General features: G+C 44.2%; 1 protein-coding gene across 1 annotated transcript in view; it reads right to left on the bottom strand.

The window, feature by feature from the left end:
• LOC311226790 (receptor-type tyrosine-protein phosphatase delta-like) overlaps nucleotides 1-21,733 on the bottom strand; it is a gene marked incomplete at its 5' end in the record, with an annotated part of 145,607 nt that extends 123,874 nt beyond the window's left edge. Inside the window, 1 exon segment of the mRNA XM_084312195.1 lies at nucleotides 21,559-21,733. Within this exon segment, the coding sequence (XP_084168321.1) occupies nucleotides 21,559-21,733 (175 nt within the window).
• Between the last annotated feature and the right edge of the window lie 279 nt (nucleotides 21,734-22,012).

Below are 22,012 nucleotides of genomic sequence, written 5' to 3'. Positions count from 1 at the left end.
CGAGAGAGGAGAGAGACAGAGAGAGACAGAGAGAGATAGAGAGCGAGAGAGAGAGAGAGAGAGAGAGAGGAGAGAGAGAGAGAGAGAAGAGAGAGAGAGAGAGAGAGAGAGAGAGATACGGGGAAACAGCCAGGTTCGAGTTATCACCTGAGAGCTATGGGGGCCCCCTGAATCTCTTTTTTTTACTCTTTTTTTCCTGAAATGTGGCCGTTTTCGAAATCATATTTAGAGAATATCTCATTAGGATTAGAGTCTAATATAATGAAACTGGCCCCCGTAAATGTCCAAACCCCTTCCACACACACACCCACCCCCTCCTAATGTACAGTTTCCTCCCCTCGTATGTATATATTTTCTGTTAGGATCTCTGTTTAACAGTACTGTATATTTGCATATCTTGTATGTAACAGTACTGTATGTCATGTATGTCATAAATGTCATGATATATCTGTATATCTGTATGTTGTGTATGTCATAAATGTCATTATGAATTGACAATGGGGACCCTGATGTAAACAAGACGAAAGTCTTTCTCTGGTCTGCATCCCTTAACAATGTGTGTATTGAGCCGTACTGTATTGTGCCCATTCTGCAATCTGTTACAGTTTTCATCAATCAATCAATCATCATCAATCAATCAATCAATCAATCAATCAACATCAATCAATCACACAACAGTCTAATCATTAGACTATTGTGTGATGTCATTATTCAGTCTCATTCTTAACCATCAATATTTGTTCATTTTCTTACTCACCTCTGTTATATAATGCCATATTTACCTATTTGCATTTTGCATCTGATCAAATACAACAATTACATTTGAAAATGTTTACCAAATGTATGAACTTGAATGAACAATTATTTGTCTCTGCACTTATAAATCAAAAACTAACAAAAAACCAGTTGTATTTAGTAGGGATGTCCGATATTATCGGCCGACCGATATTATCGGCCGATATCGGCAGTAAAATGTGATATCGGAAAATATCGGTATCGGTTAAAAAAAATTACAATATTTGTTGTATATATCCAGTGAAATTATTAGTTACCTGAAATTATTCCGTTTTTTGGACGGGGAAACCCTGCATATATCGGTATCGGTTGATATCGGTTGATATCGGTATCGGAAATTAAGAGTTGGACAATATCGGAATATCGGTATCGGTAAAAAAGCCAATATCGAGCATCCCTAGCATTTAGTTTTCCATAAGGTCCACTGACTCGGTCCCCAGCATTGTGGTGGTTGAGCAGCAGCCAGGTCTAGTGGAGACTCGGGTCTGGCAGTGGCTAACACTACTAGCAGTGTCAACTTCAGTAGTGCTGCTAGCTGCTGCGCTAACAGCATTAGTCTTTGGCCTTTTTATAAAGACGAAGCTGTCCAGCCTTGTACAGCATTGTGGCGGATTAAGACTTTTTTTCGGCGGCATGTGGTGTACTGTTTACTTTTTACTTGAGTCGCAGTTGCAGGAACATCACGCTAAGCTTGCTGCTTCTAATTCAAACACTGGAAACAGCGCTCGTACTTCCTGCTAAAACGCTCCCCAGTTGAGTCTCATTGGTTCAACTTCACTTTTGGAAGATCAACATAATAATAGTTAGGGCGGTGACATGGTGGTGCATTGGGATACGGGATAGGCAGGGACATTATTGGTGGGAACACGGTGCCGTTGATCATCGGTCACACGTTTCATTATTTGTGATCATCATGGTCCTAAGAAGACTATACTGTAAGAGGTACCACCTCTTATACCACCAAGGTCTTTCCCTCTACACTGGGATGGATCCTGCTCCATGTGTGTGTGTGTGTGTGTGTGTGTGTGTGTGTGTGTGTGTGTGTGTGTGTGTGTGTGTGTGTGTGTGTGTGTGTGTGTGTGTGTGTGTGTGTGTGTGTGTGTGTGTGTGTGTGTGTGTGTGTGTGTGAGAGAGAGAGAGTACCTTTACTATGTGTGTGTGTGTGTGTGTGCCTGTTATGTACCAGGAGCTGATCACTTCTGTGTCACTGTGCAAGAGGCCTGAGTACTCCTGTGTCACGGGGCATGCAGGTGAGGGCTGCCAATTAGCCAATTAGTGCTGATTGGTTACCTGCTGGGAGCTTTAAAGGCAGACCTAGTAACACACATGCAGGGTCTGTGCTTAGAAGAAGAGCTGTCAGGTTCTTCCAGTCCTTGTCCGTTGGGTTTACCTTAGTACTTTAGTTTACATTTACATTAATAGTTCCTTGATTTAGTAGCATTTTGAGTTAGAGCACGGGGTTTTGGTGTTGGTTACACATAGGTTGCGTACCCATGAGCCAGGGTCGTAACAGTTGGGCGCTCGTCCGGGATCTTTTACCCCTAGAAATTTGTTTGGTGGTTTTTTTTTGTGTTACACGGGGTGTCATGGTATTATGGTTTGGGTGGTGTTCGTTACATATGGTGTAACGTGGGGGCTGAGCCATTTCATCAAACAGGTGAGTATGCCGTATTTGTTTGTAATTTGATGTGACTACTTATGCTGTTAAAATATATAGTTTAGTGGGCACCACATGTAGATAGGGACATTATTTTCTGGTTGTTGGTTAGCGTCCTGTGCACCACGTACTCCTGGGGCAGTCAGGGAAGGGATTAGCACCATCTGCTTGTCTGGTACTGTATCATGTACTGGAAGGGTGGATGGTCAAGTATGATCTTTGACTGGTAGCAGGTGTGGTTGAAGATGGTTAGGTCTACAGGGCATTAGTTTAAGGGTAGGTAGATTAGGGCGGCCAGAAAACACAGGTAGTGTGGTAGGGCTTGATTTAGTGTTTCTTAGGGTAGACATGTGGTGGGCCGGTTTTTTCTGCAGTTTAGACGTAGAAGCATATGTAGTCATATCAGGTTAGAAGGCGCACCTGTTTGGGATTGTTTGTTGGATTTATTTTGTTTGTTTGAGTGTTTGGTGAGCATACCTGGTAGCACCTAACACCCTGCGTGTATGACACGTCTATTTAGGGTGGGTGTGTTTTATTTTTTTTTTATTTTTTTTTATTTTGCAACCTAGAAAGGTGCGCTCCATAGAGCTCACATTTCCACCGCGTTCCCTTCTGGTTGTTATTATTGGCATTTAGCATTCTTCAGTGGTTCTTCAGTGGTTCTTCATGGTTCTTCAGTGGTTCTTCGTGGTTCTTCAGTGGTTCGTTGGGGGGGGGGTTTCGTGGTTCGTTAGGGGTTCTTTGTGACTGTGAGGTAGGGTGTGTAGCTTGGGGTGGCTGGTTCAGTGACAATGGCTTCCATCAGGGACTTTGTTGATCGCCCGTCTCATGACTTGTTAGAGAAGTTTTCCAAAGAACAACTGCTAGAACTTGCTGTACACTACAGGGTGGAGCTTTCTGCAGGGGAGAAGCGTTTGAAGCCGTCTGCCTTGAGTGCGTTAAGGGTGTTACTTGTTAGGGAGCAGGTGCTTGAGGAGAGGGTGGAGGAGCCTCCTTCGTCTGGCGCGTCTCCGCTATTACCTGGTGTAGAGGGTGAGTGGAGGATAAGGGAGTTGGAGTTTAAGGAAAGGCAGCTAGAGCGAGAGTGTGAGGAGAGGAGAGAGGAGCGTGAGCTTAAGGAGAGGCGTGAGGAGCGTGAGTTTAAGGAGAAACAAATGTTGTTGGAGCACGAGCGTGCACAGAAGGAGCTTGAATATAAGCATGCTGCCTTGCAGGCGGGTGCTCTGCATCCAGAGTCACGTTCCGGTTTTGATGTAGGCAGGAATATTAGGATGGTACCTCCGCTTTTTTGAGAAAGACGTGGAAAGATATTTTCCCCTTTTTGAACGGGTGGCAACCCATTGAAGTGGCCTGATACCGCCTGGACACTGCTGCTGCAATGTGTTTTAGTTGGTAGGGCACAGGAAGCCTACACTGCTCTGTCCCTTGAACAAAGCGCTGATTATGAGCTGGTTAAAGCTTCCATTTTGAGGGCGTATGAGTTGGTCCCCGAGGCCTATCGTCAGCGTTTTAGAGGTTATCGCAGGTCGGAGGGGCAGTCTTATGTTGAATTTGGAAGGGAGAAGGAGAACCTGTTCGACAGGTGGTGCACTTCTCAGAAGGCAGAGTCAAGAGAGCAGCTTAGGCAGTTGATTCTCCTAGAGGAATTTAAAAGATGTGTTCCTGATACCATTTCCACACATCTAAATGAGCGTAAGGTATCGAAGATAGGCGACGCCGCTGTCTTCGCTGATGAGTTTGTGTTGACACACAAGTCCGTGTTGAGTCCGGGGATAGGCGTCCTGTTTAGGGGGGCCGTTTCCCAAAACCTGTGTCTGCTGGTCAGTTAACTTCACCTCCTAGGCGGGGTGGTTCTGCTGGTGCATTCCCAGAAGGGATTATCTGTTTCTACTGTAAAGAACCTGGTCATATCGTTGCTGGGTGCCCGGTGCTTGAGCAGAAAAATTTCAGAACCGTGGCTCTGGTAGAAACCATATGCAGAACGCCTATGCCAACGTTAGATGGGGATGGGGAAAGTATCAAACGTGTGGACAAAGAGCTTGAGGGTTCCTCAAGGTTTATGATGAATGGATTTGTTTCCCTGACTAATGCACTAGAGTCCAAACAGGCTATAACAATTTGGAGAGATACCGGTGCTTTTCAGTCCCTCATTCTGGAGGGGGTTTTGCCGTTTTCAGAAAACTCTTCTTTGCATTCCAGTGTCGTTGTTCGGGGCTTTGGGGGTGGATTTGTGGATGCACCTTTGCATGAGGTCACGCTCAATTCTCCCTTAGTATCAGGCAATGTTGTTGTGGGGGTATGTTCTCACATTCCCATAAAGGGGGTGTCCTTCATTCTAGGGAATGATTTGGCTGGTGACAAAGTGTTGGCTACTCCGGTTGTAACTCCCATTCCTGTGGTTTCTGAGGTCCCTAATGAGCTGGCACAGAAACATCCAGGAGTGTTTCCTGTGTGTGCTGTGGCTCGGGAAATGTCAAAGGACAAAAGTGATGTTGTTGACACTTCGACTTGGGACATTACACTTAGTGACACATTCTTTGTTGAATTAAAATGTGTACCTGTTGAGAATTTTGGAAAGCACACTGTGGATCTACCTCTGCATAATGATTCTCTTGATTGTGGCTTTGTGTTAGGCCCGGTGGTGAAACCAGAGTTGACATGCGTGCCGGAGAAGCATGTGGCAGGAGATGGTACGGTAGCGCAGTGTCTCAGGGTCTTCCCAGCCTGTATGGTGGCTGAGGCCACGAACGAATTGGAGGAGGAGTGTGGGAAGGATGCTATGAGAGGTGCTGTTTCATGTGACACCGTTCTAGTTGGAGAGGCTACTAAGCCTGACTTAGGCTGCCAGCCTTCCCACAGTAGCTCTATTGTCCCTAATGTTTCACTTGTGGGCAGGGATGGTCTCAGTATGTCAGTTGATGATTCTGACATTGATCCACATGTCCACACTGATTCTCTGCCATGCACTAGGTGTGATGGTCAACCTAGTTACCTGTGTCCTGTGGGGCAGGAGCCGCCTTCGCGACCTGGTCTGTTGAGTGGCAGCCATTTTGATTTTGATCAGGACAATGTTATTTTGGGTGACACCATTTTAGATGGTGTTCCAGACGTTTTTGTGACTGTCGTACTGCCATGTTCCAGGTACGGTGGGGCTGTACCTGAGGCGGTACATCCTACTCTGGATGTTCACGGCTTGCAGTATCCTGGATTGCCAGTGCCAGGTGGGATGGATATGGGCGCGGTGGTGGTATCAGTGATCTATGGTTTTTGTTTTGCTGTGTTCTGTTCTGTTGAGCGCAGTTCTCAGGTTGATTTTGGTTTGCAGTCTATTTTTGACAGGTCGGTATCGGTGGAGGGGCCTGTTGAAAGGGAGCATACAAAACGGTTGGTGGTCGTGTTCGACAGGGGCCGACCCGCTATCGCTGTTGTGGTAGTGGCCCTGACAACTAATGAGTCACAGTGTTTTTTTTGTTTTTGTTTATGGGTTGTTGTGTGGTGGTTGCCTCTGGGGCAACCAGTTTGGTGGGGGAGGTGTTATGTACCAGGAGCTGATCACTTCTGTGTCACTGTGCAAGAGGCCTGAGTACTCCTGTGTCACGGGGCATGCAGGTGAGGGCTGCCAATTAGCCAATTAGTGCTGATTGGTTACCTGCTGGGAGCTTTAAAGGCAGACCTAGTAACACACATGCAGGGTCTGTGCTTAGAAGAAGAGCTGTCAGGTTCTTCCAGTCCTTGTCCGTTGGGTTTACCTTAGTACTTTAGTTTACATTTACATTAATAGTTCCTTGATTTAGTAGCATTTTGAGTTAGAGCACGGGGTTTTGGTGTTGGTTACACATAGGTTGCGTACCCATGAGCCAGGGTCGTAACAGTGCCGCTCTCCTACATGTATGTGTGTGCCTGTGTGTGTGTGTGTGCGTGCGTGTGTGTGTGTGTGTGTGTCTGTGTGTGTGAGAGAGAGTACCTGTACTATGTGTGTGTGTGTGTATATAAAGAATGACGCCCTCAAGCGTGTATCAGGCGGTCATTATTTATATAGCTCTCAAAGTGCACCAGATTGAAGCATTTACATCGCAAGTTTCCCTTAACAACAATCCACTCGTGTCTTAACAACCATCCATTCCCTTAACAACCATCCACTCCCTGTTTACAAAACCATGTATTATTTTGGCCATTAGTGGCGCTGTTTGCGAGTTTGTGGATGCTGCGCTGCTGTATCCACATTTAGGAGAAGAAGAACAGAAGAAGAGATCCGTTTTGCAGAGCTGGAGAAAGTCGTGTTTTTTTTCAACCTGTTAACGTTTGAAGGTGAGTTTAAACTACTAAATAAGATCCGATTCCTAAACACTGTCACAACAGCAGTCATATTGTATATTTTCAACAATACATTTGTTTACCAATAGGTTATTGGGTTTGTGTTGCCGCTGTTTAAAGAGACTCCAATTGAATTGATTTACCGAGTGACTGAGTTAGTTTTTTTTTCAAATGTAAACTACAGTATAAGATCCCAACAATGTCACAACAGCAGTCAGTGTATATTTTCAACAATACGTTTGTTTACCAATAGGTTAAACTGTTTTTGGGTTTGTGTTGGCAGTTTCAACAGTTGGATGTACTCGGTGAAGCTGACTGAGTCATGTTTTGTTTCTGCACAGCAGAGCTATCATATAATAACGATAATACATTGTGTCCTATCTATCTATCTCACTATCTATCTGCTATGCTTTAATTTTTTACTCCGTTTATTTGATCAGGGACAGTGCATATCAATCAACAGTTATACATTTATAAATGAATACAAATTAAAAACTGTAAATATGCCAACATTAGCAGGGTTGCTAGTTTTCAGTTGTAGTCCCTGGGCTAGATGTTTAAGCCAGAAACAAACAGAAAAATAGAAGGCCATTAAAGCTAATATAAAAACAATTTAAAACATATTCTGTACTCACTAGTCACTACTAGGCATTCATGCATCTATAAAAAAAAAACGGTGTACAGGGACAAATCAAAGCCCATACATGTACAGTAGAAGCACTGTATATGCAGGCAGGCACACATATACATAATCAGGACAGTCAGGCTAGTGTACAGGGGTTGGGCAGCTGGACTGAGACGTGACTTGCTAATGGCCATGCTTAGAGTGTGTGTGAAGGACCTGAGTGTATTAGTACCGCGGATGTGTGATGGGATGGTGTTCCAGAACGCTGCAGCTTGTCTGTGTAATATAAAGATATGTCATATAGTGTTTTGCTTTGTACAGGAAATAATGAAGAAGTTCAACTTCTTCCTTGGAATGATGGATGTCTCTTTCAGGAAGGGTCCACCGGGCCATCTACAGCAGGACCCCTTCTGAGGAGGCAAGGAGGATCAATCCTCTTCCTGTTGCTGTAAAAGCTGTGCAGGTACTTTACTGAATATTTTATATTGTGTATTGTTTGGAGTCAGTTGTGTTGTGTCATGTCTGTATGTGTCTGTGGCTGTAGTGGGTGTAAGCCCAAGACAAATTTCCCACCTGATGGGACAATAAAGTGACTCTTGACATCACTTGTTGTCTATTTTTCACCAGTTTACTTTCTCTCAATAACAATTGATTTTTAAAATATTTTTATTTAATTTGTTTATGTTTGTGCAGGCAGTCAAACGGTCAGTGTCCCTGTCACCACTTTGCCGCCAGCCCTGCAGCCACACCAGGCTGCAGTGGAGACGATTGTGAGGTATATATTTTTTCTCCCACCAACCCACCACCTCCTAATGTACAGTCTCCTCACCGTCATATGTATATAATCCATGTTAGGATCTATGGGTAACAGTACTGTATATTTGCATATCGTATATGTCACAAATGTAACAGTACTATATACCTGTATGTCATAAATGTCATGATGTCATGTATGTTGTGTATGTCATAAATGTCACTATGAATTGAAAATGGGGGACGCTGATGTAAACAAGACAAACTTCTTTCTCTGGTCTGCATCCTCTTAACAATTGTGTGTATTGAGCCGTACTGTATTGTACCCATTCTATTCATGCATCTATAAAAACTGTGCTGTGCAGGTACTTTACTGAATATTTTATATTGTGTATTGTTTGGAGTCAGTTGTGTTGTGTCATGTCTGTATGTATGTGTCTGTGGCTGTAGTGGGTGTAAGCCCAAGACAAATTTCCCAGCTGATGGGACAATAAAGTGACTCTTGACATCACTTGTTGTCTATTTTTCACCAGTTTACTTTCTCTCAATAACAATTGATTTTTAAAATATTTTTATTTGTTTATGTTTGTGCAGGCAGTCAAACGGTCGGTGTCCCTGTCACCACTTTGCCGCCAGCCCTGGTGCCATTGGCTGAGGGCTGCCTCCAGGAGTCCCCTGTGTTCCAGGCTGCAGTGGAGAAGATTGTGAGGTATATATTTTTTCTCCCACCAACCCACCCCCTCCTAATGTACAGTCTCCTCACCGTCATATGTATATAATCCATGTTAGGATCTATGGGTAACAGTACTGTATATTTGCATATCGTATATGTCACAAATGTAACAGTACTATATACCTGTATGTCATGTATGTCCCTATGTCATGATGTCATGTATGTTGTGTGTGTCATAAATGTCACTATGAATTGAAAATAGGGGACCCTGATGTAAACAAGACAAACGTCTTTCTCTGGTCTGCATCCCCTTAACAATTGTGTGTATTGAGCCGTACTGTATTGTACCCATTCTGCAATCTGTTAAATAAAGTTTTCATTCATTCATTCAGTGAGATGCTGGAGAAGCAGCAGCAGCAGCAGCAACAACAACAGCGGCCCCCCAAGAGGACACACAACTGCCTCGCCTGTGGTCAGCCAAAGTCCCGGTTCCTCAGAGATGGCTCCACCATCCACTTTTTTTTTATCAGACTGGAGCGGTGAGATACAGTACTTCTACTGCTCCACTAAGGTCTTCCAGACCTATGCAGCAGAAGGACTCACCAATCCCAGGATGCCATTCCAGGACTTTGTTGAGACAGAGTTTTTTCAGAGGGAGCTGGAGGCCTGGAGGGATGTTTTATTCCCCATGTCTTTATTCTCCTTTATTTTATATATCAGAGGATTTTATAGTATGTCTGCACTTTATGTGCTTATTTCATCATTCATGTATTTTACATTCTACTAAAACTGAATCAAACCATAAACAAGGTGGCCCTAAAGGATGTTAGATGTCTGGGGCTGCCGCGGGGCGGGGCCGCGGCGTGTCACGCAGCCGTCGCGGCCAATCAGGGCAACCCCGGAAATCAAATCCGTTGCGGAAGAGCTACACGCGGTTGGGTCAGCCTGCCACTGTGCTGCACTCTGTTCCATATGTCTTTGTGGGGAAACATTTGCCGCGCGCCGAATGAGAGATGAAGCAGCTCCAAGTGCTCTTTCCCCCGCGAGCGACTATTTACTGCCGGCAGCGGAGCCGTGGTGACGCCTGCCAGATCAACCCACACTGTCACCTGCCAGATCAACCCACACACTGTCACCTGCCAGATCAACCCAGTGGCGGCTCGCCACTAGGGGCGCTCGGGCGCCGCCCCCCCTCAGGCCCTGCCCTGGTTATATGAGAGAACAAGAAAAATAATTTTTTAGTTTTTTGTTTTATAGCCCTATAAATAATATAAACATGTTTAAAATTAATAATATTTACTCATTTTAAGTATGTTTGTGTTTCCAATGCACAATATAACGTTATTATATAAAATAAAAAATACTCGTTTTCTTGAACAGAAAACGATTTTTTTTTTTTTTTTTTTTTTTTTGGCCCGGGCTAGACGCGACAGCGCTCTGAGTGCGCGTCACGGTTTGATCGCTGTATCCGTCGCAGCCAATCAATGCGTAACGCGTTGTGCGTTGAAATATGACTATTATGTTGGAATCCGGGCGCGATTTGAAGCGGTCTAGGCAGCAGCGTCAAGAATTTCTGTAGCCGCATTTCGCGGAGACGCTCTCTGATTGGCCGACGCCAGTATTTTTTTCCGTAGCAGAATTTCGCGGAGACGATCTCTGATTGGCAGAATCCAATTTCTAATGTTCCAATTCTAGCTTATTCCTAGGTTGGTGGTAGAGATACTAGTTGTGTTGTTGTGAGATGCAGCTGTTTGTCTTAGAGCGTGACTGCAAGTTCTTTAGACGGTTAAGCTTAGGCACTCTTTCAAAGTTGGTTAAGGTTAGAGTTTGTCTTAGAGCATGGCGATAGAACGCCAGGTAGTTTGCAGTCTGTTCGACGCGGAAATGGACAAAGAAATTTACTTGTGTTGTGTGGTGCTAACTGCAGTGCTAACAAGCTAACACTTGGCTAACAAGCTATATGGCGGATGCAGTCTGGACACAGTGGATAGTGGTCTGGAATACATCAACAGTGGATTATACACTTTATCAAGCGAAGCCCTCCTGCCCTGGACGTTTCAACTAAACAGTGAGTCTCTCTCTCTCTCTCTCTCTCTCTCTCTCTCTCTCTCTCTCTCTCTCTCTCTCTCTCTCTCGCTCTCTCTCTCTCGCTATACACAGCTGTCTCCGCGAAATGCGGCTACGGAAAAAAGTATTGACTGTGCTTGCTGAGACGATAATAGGCTAGCGATTCAAAACGCGCTGCTGTGTTGTGAACTATAACATTAATTTAGCTGCTGCTGATGCATAATGAATGAATGGTGAGTTGTTTAAAATGACAACATACATGTGTTAATTATTTGATTTGATTGATCCGAGAGACAGAGAGAGAGATTGCTCCAGAGCTTCTCAGAACATTACATTTTCAACTCGACCTCCTAACGTGAACTGCGACCCACAAGGCATCAGCGGCACCAGCCGCTACTGGATCAACCCACACTGTCACCTGCCAGATCAACCCACACTGTCACCTGCCAGATCAACACACACTGTCACCTGCCAGATCAACACACACACTGTCACCTGCCAGATCAACCCACACACTGTCACCTGCCAGATTAACCCACACTGTCACCTGCCAGATCAACCCACACACTGTCACCTGCCAGATTAACCCACACTGTCACCTGCCAGATCAACCCACACTGTCACCTGCCAGATCAACACACACTGTCACCTGCCAGATCAACCCACACTGTCACCTGCCAGATCAACACACACTGTCACCTGCCAGATCAACACACACTGTCACCTGCCAGATCAACACACACTGTCACCTGCCAGATCAACACACACTGTCACCTGCCAGATCAACCCACACTGTCGCCTGCCAGATCAACCAACACTGTCACCTGCCAGATTAACAAACACACTGTCACCTGCCAGATCAACCCACACACTGTCACCTGCCAGATCAACCCACACTGTCACATTCACACAACCGCTCTGCTCTCCAGCATCCAATACTGGCTTTTGGGGAGCAGTTTTCTGGGAAGAATGGGATGGCTGAGGCCCCACTCCCCCCCCCCCCTCCCCCCCCCCCCCCCCACCCTCCCGTCTCACATGGCAACCGATGTAGATGGATGTGAGAAAGGCGCTGGCGTCACGGGCCGGCTGTAGCGCTGGGGACTGGGTCGAGGCGGTCCATACTGTAGGCGCCAGGGGAACTGGACTGGTTCAGTTTGAACGATTTGACAGATGGACTTAATGCTCTTCCATTTCCTGGGTTTTACCTTCAGCTAGACTGAGCATGTTTATGTTTAATATGTATATATATATATATATATATATATATATATATATATATATATATATATATATATATATATATATAATATATATATATATATATATATATATATATATATATATATATATATATATATGTGTATGTATGTATTTAATATGTGTATGTATGCGTATGTATGTATTTAAAATGTTTATATATGTATTTAGTATATGTATGTATTTAATATGTATATCAATATGCACATGTATGTACTTAATATGTATATCCATATGCATATGTGTGCATTTAATATATATATCCAAATGCATATGTATGAATTTAATATGTATATGATGTATATGTTTAATTATGTACAGCCCTGTGTGGAGGTTTTCCTCTGAGGTCTCTGTTCAACTAGATTTGACCACGTGATTAACCTCTCCGCTTCCACCACACCTGCAAGGTTTTTGTCAAATACTCAAAAAACACACAAATAATAGGTAATAATTGGGGCTGGGCAAAACTCATCAAATTGATTTGACTCATTCTAAAATGCCAAATGTGTTTCCAATGCACCGTTAGCCCTTCGATTCAAAGAATAAAAAAAGCCTCCAACTCTTGACGTTTGCCAATAAGGAGGAGGGCTGCTGTCCGTGATGAGCTCCATTAAGCACCGCGGCCCGTCAGCTGAACAAATTACCCCCAGACTCTGGCTCTGACTCTGGCTGTGGCTGAAGGCGCTAAGCTGTTTCCCACCGCTGGTCCTGGATCAGCGACAGCCATTGTGCCGCGGACTCTCCTGCAATCCGCCAGGCAGCTTCCGTCTAGTCCTTTGTGCCTCCCTGTGCATTTTTTTTGTGCAGAGCCACGCGTCCGTGTGACCAGGATCCAGTTGGCTGGGTCACGCTGCCATGTACCTGGATATATGCTGTATCGCCAGGCTGTGTTTGCATGGGACCGGGGAGGGTAATTGTTGGGGCCATTAAAATGCGAGAGAGGGCCGAAGCTTCCAAGCCGAAAATTGCCTTGAGGGAGCTGGCATTCTGGACAGGCAGCATCTTCCCAGATCCCATTGAGCGGGAGGGAGTTAATGGATTTGGAGTGGGCCATCAGTTTAGTTTTATGTCATCTTGATTATTGCTCTGCGATGTGGTCATCTGCTGCCAGTGGTGACCTCAGCAAGCTCCAGGTGGTCCAGAACAGGGCAGCACGGTTGGTACTGGGCTGCTCACTAAGGTCTAATGTGAGCCGTATGCATGCCCGCCTCTCTTGGCTTAACGTTGAGAATAGATTGTCTTTTAATATACTTGTGCTGTTCAAGTTGGTCATGAGCAGTAAAACTCCTGTTTTTATACATAATCAGATTGATTTTAGTAATACTGTGCACGAGCATTACACTAGAGGTTCCAGTAGTGGGCAGCTTGAATTGCTAGGTCCTAGAACCAGCGCTTTGGGGAGATCTTTTATTTTTAGAGCATTAACTCTTTGGATTGGCCTGCCTCGGAACCTCTGCTGCATTTACAGTAGATTCACTTTTAAAAAGAATCTTAAATTGTTTTTAAATTGTTTTTAACACTGTAAAGTAATCTTTTGTTTTTGTTTTACACTAATGTAATTTTAGCTATCTTAATTGTTACAGTAGGTTCATTATGCATTGTGTGTACTGACTTTTAATAATTTTGTTTTTGCAATAGTGATTGTTTTTGTAGGTTTTTTTGTGTGTGGACCCCAGGAAGACTAGCTGGTTGCTATCGCACCAGCTAATGGGGATCCCTAATAAAATAAAATCTAAAATCATCAAGAGTTAAATTGAATTCGCTACAAAGCTATGATGTAGCGAAGATTGAATTGCGGTTAGGGATGTCCCGATCACATTTTTTTGCTCCCGATCCAATCCCTATCATGTGATTTCGAGTATCTACCGATACCGATCTTTCCCGATCCGATCAAAATATATATATATATATAAAAAAAAAAAATCTGCAACTAGTGGATGTCCCTCATCCTTGACATAAATCATTTGATGTATAATTAAATCAAAGGAAATGCGTTTTTTTGTGTGTGGACTGCGAGCCATGTCTGTCAGATCAGCGGATCACCCAAGTCTGTCCACGAGACATGTTTACACAGTGTGCTTGTAATGCCGCGCGCCACGGTATTAATAATAAGCCGTGCACAGTTAGATATATAGATAGATAGATAGATAGATAGATAGATAGATAGATAGATAGATAGATAGATAGATAGATAGATAGATAGATAGATAGATAGATAGATAGATAGATAGATAGATAGATAGATAGATAGATAGATAGATAGATAGATAGATAGATAGATAGATAGATAGATAGATAGATAGATAGATAGATAGATAGATAGATAGATAGCTAGATAGATAGATAGATAGATAGATAGATAGATAGATAGATAGATAGATAGATAGATAGATAGATAGATAGATAGATAGATAGATAGATAGATAGATAGATAGATAGATAGATAGATAGATAGATAGATAGATAGATAGATAGATAGATAGATAGATAGATAGATAGATAGATAGATAGATAGATAGATAGATAGATAGATAGATAGATAGATAGATAGATAGATAGATAGATAGATAGATAGATAGATAGATAGATAGATAGATAGATAGATAGATAGATAGATAGATAGATAGATAGATAGATAGATAGATAGACTATCGAATTCTGGTCCAATAGTCCGGACCAAACAGCCCCTGTGTGAAAGTATCGTAATGGTACCTGCATGGTTCAAATGCATGGAGATAAATAGCTTATTTAAAAATAAATAGCAGGGCCTTTCCCGACATATGCCACAATCTCCCCAAGTAAAAAAGGAGAAAACAAAAAAAATAACAGGGGAATACGTTTCGATTTGAAAATACCATAAATCCTGCTGCTAGCGTTAGCTTGTTTTATTTTCACACCACCTCGACATTTCTGACCACGTCGGAAGCCAGTCGACTGCAAACGACACTCAAAGTCGCACGTGGGGGAAAAAAAGAAAGAAAAATAACGAGATTGTATCTGGCGGGTTGGACTGAGGGCTGTGAACGGGTACCTCCTTTTCGCTGAATAACACAATTCGTGGCGAGAGGGTCGTGATCCCCATCTTGGATTGAGAACGTCTCTCGAACGCGTGGCCTTTTTCCTAAGGAATACTGTCAGGTGCTTTAACCCCACCCCCCCCACCCACCCACCTCCCGCCTCTCTGCAGCCAATAAAGAGTGAGAGGGAAGCCATGTGTCTCTGTTGGAACAGATCAGTTAATGGAAGGAGTGACCTTCCCCCGCCCCGCTGTAATAGCCTAGCATCATTAGCAAGAGGGTTCAGGGAGTGGGTTCCCATATGCTTCAATAATTACTTTTCAGTTCTGTCAGAGCCACACACACACACACACACACACACACACACACACACACACACACACACACACACACACACACACACACACACACACACACACACACACACACACACACACACACACACACACACACACACACACACACACACACAGTACAGGTTTTCAGGGGACTATCGTTCTACAGTGTATAAGTGTAACTTTCTGTAGTGTGGTTGTGAAAGGGTTAACAGTCTGTAGTGTGGTTGTGAAAGGGTTAACAGTCTGTAGTGTGGTTCAAGTTCTTTAATAGTTGTCATACAGAAGTACAGAATACTTTCATACAAAATGCTTCTTACTGTTACGCTCCAGAGACTGTGCTAGACAAGATAGTATCAAATAACATAATAACATAATATAGCATGAATTTAGAAGAAGAAAATGAGGTCACAGTGTTCGGTATAGACATATGTACAATGTTCTGAGTTACCATATAATATACAATACACAATACTATGCAGTGTACTAATGTACAGTACTATCTAGTGCAAAGCAGAAATGGGATGAGGTACAATTTTAGGTACAATTTACAGTAAGGTGTACGAGTTGTAGTGCAATCCTTCATCCATAATATAAAGTGTGGGGAGTGGGTGCTACAGTGTGTTTGTTTAAAGTGGGTGTGTGCTATAAGTGTGTGGAGTGGGTGCTACAGTGTGTTTGTTTAAAGTGAGTGTGTGCGTGTGGATGTGTGTGCTATGTGCGTTTGGTGGTTGTTGTTGTGTAGTGTTCATTCATTGTTCGTTTAGCAGCCTGATGGCCTGGGGATAGAAGCTTCTTCTGAGTCTTTCTGTGCTCGCCTTGAGACTCCTGTATCGCTTGCCTGACCGCAGCAGTTCAAAGAGTAGTGAAAGGGTTAACATCCTGTAGTGTGGTTGTGAAAGGGTTAACATTCTGTAGTGTGGTAGTGAAAGGGTTAACCTTATGAAGTGTGGTTGTGAAAGGGTTAACCTTCTGTAGTGTGGTTGTGTGAAATGGTTAACCCTTTGTTGTGTGGCAGTGAAAGGGTTAACCTCCTGTTGCCGCAGTGAACGGGTTAACCCTTTGGTAGTGTGGCTGTGAAAGGGTTAATACATACATTAAAACTTAGGGGGGGGGGGTTACAGCGGACATGTCCCCCTCATGATTGAGAAGAGGTAAACAACCCCCTCCCCAAAATAGGTAAAAAAAATAAGGGGGTCAATACATTTACATATCCTTCTTACCTGTAACTATTAAGCAATGATTCCACACACCCCTACAGGACCGTACCATCTCAACCTTGCAGACACCCCTACAGGACCGTACCATCTCAACCTTGCAGACACCCCTACAGGACCGTACCATCTCGACCTTGCAGACACCCCTACAGGACCGTACCATCTCGACCTTGCAGACACCCCTACAGGACCGTACCATCTCAACCTTGCAGACACCCCTACAGGACCGTACCATCTCGACCTTGCAGACACCCCTACAGGACCGTACCATCTCAACCTTGCAGACACCCCTACAGGACCGTACCATCTCGACCTTGCAGACACCCCTACAGGACCGTACCATCTCAACCTTGCAGACACCCCTACAGGACCGTACCATCTCAACCTTGCAGACACCCCTACAGGACCGTACCATCTCAACCTTGCAGACACCCCTACAGGACCGTACCATCTCAACCTTGCAGACACCCCTACAGGACCGTACCATCTCAACCTTACAGACACCCCTACAGGACCGTACCATCTCAACCTTGCAGACACCCCTACAGGACCGTACCATCTCAACCTTGCAGACACCCCTACAGGACCGTACCATCTCAACCTTGCAGACACCCCTACAGGACCGTACCATCTCAACATTGCAGACACCCCTACAGGACCGTACCATCTCAACCTTGCAGACACCCCTACAGGACCGTACCATCTCAACCTTGCAGACACCCCTACAGGACCGTACCATCTCAGCCTTGCAGACACCCCTACAGGACCCTACCATCTCAACCTTGCAGACACCCCTAAGGGACCGTACCATCTCAACCTTGCAGACACCCCTACAGGACCATACCATCTCAGCCTTGCAGACACCCCTACAGGACCGTACCATCTCAACCTTGCAGACACCCCTAAGGGACCGTACCATCCCAACCTTGCAGACACCCCTACAGGACCGTACCATCTCAGCCTTGCAGACACCCCTACAGGACCGTACCATCTCAACCTTGCAGACACCCCTACAGGACCGTACCATCCCAACCTTGCAGACACCCCTACAGGACCGTACCATCTCAGCCTTGCAGACACCCCTACAGGGCCGTACCATCTCAACCTTGCAGACACCCCTAAGGGACCGTACCATCCCAACCTTGCAGACACCCCTACAGGACCGTACCATCTCAACCTTGCAGACACCCCTAAGGGACCGTACCATCCCAACCTTGCAGACACCCCTACAGGACCGTACCATCTCAGCCTTGCCGACGTGCCTCTCATAAAAGTTCCCCAGAATGCAGAAAATTAAGTTTTTGATGCTCAGAATTTCCAGGGGGACGACTAAGACCCTCGGTTGCAAAATTACAGCATCACTTTTAGCTATTTAAAAAAAGTCTTTAAATGTTAATTTTTTATATATTGAGCACATTTACATAGTCAATGGGTCCTGTTGTTCAGCCTCACAATGCTATTGGATAGTAAATGTGTTTATAGGTCCCACAATCTGCCCTCTGAAGTTGATAATGTCAATTTAATTTGGGCCTTACAGGGAAACGAACTGGTCCATATCATAACTTGCAGCCAGATAGCTTTCTACTGAACGCACAGAGAGGAAACTGGTATCTATATATTCTTGTCTGACTCTGGAGAAGACGGTAAGCTAATTTCCTCGTGTTTACAATAATTATTTGAATGAAAATATAGAGCCTTCGAAATCTTGTCAGACTTCTTCCTTGATATGAGAACTGGAGATTTGTGGTTGAGCATGAACAGATGGGCGCAGTGAACATTTACATAATTTGAAGATTGCAGTACCACATCAAGAAAGTTTGGGTCGAATAGGCCACGTCATGAACATTACATTTATGTGAAAAAGAGTGAATCAGGTAGAAAATATTCAGAAAAGAAGACAGTGACCTTTGAGTTAATTAACACGCTACAACATATAAACTGTTGAATATCACAAAACTTTAACACATTCTGCGCCAAGAATGAGTTAACTCGTTATTGCCCGCCAATCGAATAATGCCAATAACGAGTTAACTCGTTTTTATGATCGTTGTTTCTTTTATTCACTATATCCATTCATAATTCATGGCTGCAGCCTCTGCAGACCCTTCAGACCCTGTCTGAGCTGGCAAACGGTCAACACCGCCCTCTACTACCTTGCGGTGCTATTGCACTCCATTTGAAACGGTCTAGTGTGTTTTCTGAGCCGATCTGAGCCATGGGGGTGGGGTTTAAATACTCGGGCGAGACAGACGCTTACAATGATGGCATGGAACACTAACCCCGCCCGCCCGTAAATGTGTAACGCTCGGTAATCGGATCGCTGTGGATAACTGGAATGGCGATCAAATAATTGGATTCGTTTTTTTGCATTACATCAGAGACCAGGTAAGCAACATTTCATATATACACGAGGAGACATAATACCAATAATCTAGCGTTGATTTCAGGATGATTAGATAATCAGCCGAAAAATGACAACGTGATAACTGGATTACACTAAAATGCCATTTTCTCGACCTTCATGGGATTTACTCAGAATCACCCAAACCATATTCAAAACGGTATAGAACGGAAATGTACAGATGAAAAAACTATCTGTTTTTTGCATGTTGACCAGAAGCAACTCACTGACAGTCGACGGCGTTATTAGATCCATAGCTATAATGTAAAATATAGTTTTAGGACTCGCAAGTTTGGCATTCTAAAACTATATCCATTGAATAACGCACTGGCGCTGAAGAACATCAGCGCCCCATGCTGCTGGCGTTCAATGTGGGTTACCTGGTAGTGGAATTCATTCATTTCCAAAAAGCATACCGGTAACATGCATTACGACCGGCAACAACAAAAAGACGATGGGGAAAATGCCATTAGCCGGCAAATTTGAAATTACCATAACGTCTCTATTCACTTTGAGTTTGAGCTGGTGTCGTGCATGAAAATGGCTGCATACAAACCAAATGCTAATAAAAATGCACAGAGGGTACAAGCGAGTGGTGTAGCACAGCAACTAATGAGAAGTAATGAGGGCCGAAACATCTCTCCTTTCCAGCCACGGTGGAATCACCTCGTGGCCTGGCTACTACAGTGACATGAGAGCAATAATCTAAACAGAAGTGGCAATATGATATAACCGGTTGGCTATGTATTACTAGGTTGCATGACCGTATGGAAACAAGACCAGACGTTGTGTCAGATGTGTCCTCCATGCGGAGCTGAGCTCCTTCCGGAGTCTCATGGCCGGCACAGAGAGACTCAGAAGGAGCTTCTATCCCCAGGCCATCAGGATGCTCAATGACTATTATGCAACACTAACCCATCCATTCTACACATGCACATGCAAACACTCACTTTAAACATTCACCTTTAACATTCACTTTAGACACTTTAACCTCTTACCATGCACACATAAGGCTTTAGGCTATGGACCCATTGTGTTTTCCAGGTCATACCTATCAACTGGAATCTGTAAGAGGCCTCTGCTTGCAAGATAATTCAAATGGAAGTAAACAAATAACTTAACTTAATGATTTAAAAAGCAGTGATTATTCCTGTTGTGGATGAAAATTCTGAATGTTTCCTTTCAAAATAGACCAGGCTCATGCATGTGCTATAAGTATAAAGTATAATAAATTGCAGATTACTTTGGGTATGCAATTTTCAAGCGTTTTCTGAAACCTGGTTTTCCGTTTTACCGCTTGAATGCCACCATCGGCGCCAATGTTAACGTTAATATCGCCTAATCTATGTTTTAAATTATGTGTCTAATCTGCCCATCGCATTATCAAAGACTATTTTCCAGTCAGTGCTGTGAAGACAGATTGTTTTTTTTATCGCGTCGTTGCCGTTTCAGAGCAGTTAGAAAAGCCCCCGTTTTGATATAAAAAACAGCTCATTCTGGAGCATTCTATGAAAATCGTCTTTTAGTGGAATATTCCACAACGTTGATATTCGTCGGCCTTTTTATGAATCGTTTTCAAATAAACGCTAGATGATCAATATTATACGTGCACGCACGCACATTACGGCCGCGCACGGATAATCGCCTCGTTGATTTCCTCTCGGACTTTTACAGTGAAACCGAAAGAAGACATTTCACAAAACAGCTTATAACTTCATCAAACTTACTCTGATTATCCTACCACTGATAACATAGAGTCCTTACCTGACATCAGATGGTATCCAACTGGTATATTCCAATTCCTGATCACCATTCGAAAAAATCGATACGCGTATGGATCCAACGCGATACAGTAGAACTCCATGATCCGCGGGGATCTGAGGCTCCAGAATGAACTCTAGTAACCCCGGCTGGATCAGTGAACTGGAAAATGTGGAGTACCGGATTTTTTTCCCCATTCATTTTCATTGAGTCCATTCCAAAATCACTTATGTCATCTGGGAGACGACAGGGGGGCGCTTTTTTCCACAGTGATCGTCGGCGCCCCTCGGCTATACTCGGGTAGGCTCGGGTGATGCAATAATCTTTCAGATCGCAAAAAAAAATAAATAAAAAAAATCAGAGAAATCTCGTGAGTGGCTAGCAACCACCTATAAAAAAACACGAGAAATCTCGTGAGTGGCACTGAAAGAGTTAAGAGGTTAAACACTGTTTAACACTACACCATATTGTATCTATTTAAACAAATATATTTATATATGTATTACTAAAATATTTGCACTAAATCTCTACCTCTACCTGCATTTTAGTTTTGTATATTGTATATTTCGTATAGTGTTTGATCTTTATTCTTTTTACTTTTTTTTTTACTATATAAAGCACAATCTCAGGAAGCTCGTACAGAACCAAGCATTGCACTGTAATGTACATGCACCTTAGCGGTGTACCTCCCCTGGCCACACCCCAGGCTCTCTGTACCTCCCCTGGCCACACCCCATGCTCTCTGTACCTCCCCTGGCCACACCCCAGGCTCTCTGTACCTCCCCTGGCCACACCCCATGCTCTCTGTACCTCCCCTGGCCACACCCCAGGCTCTATGTACCTCCCCTGGCCACACCCCATGCTCTCTGTACCTCCCCTGGCCACACCCCAGGCTCTATGTACCTCCCCTGGCCACACCCCATGCTCTCTGTACCTCCCCTGGCCACACCCCATGCTCTATGTACCTCCCCTGGCCACACCCCATGCTCTCTGTACCTCCCCTGGCCACACCCCATGCTCTATGTACCTCCCCTGGCCACACCCCATGCTCTCTGTACCTCCCCTGGCCACACCCCAGGCTCTATGTACCTCCCCTGGCCACACCCCAGGCTCTCTGTACCTCCCCTGGCCACACCCCAT

This window comes from Notolepis coatsorum, assembly GCF_963971535.1.
Source record: "Notolepis coatsorum genome assembly, chromosome: 4".
NCBI classification, from domain to species: domain Eukaryota; kingdom Metazoa; phylum Chordata; class Actinopteri; order Aulopiformes; family Paralepididae; genus Notolepis; species Notolepis coatsorum.
The sequence above is the reverse complement of the archived record's forward strand: the minus strand, read 5'-3'. Positions and strand labels throughout refer to the sequence as shown.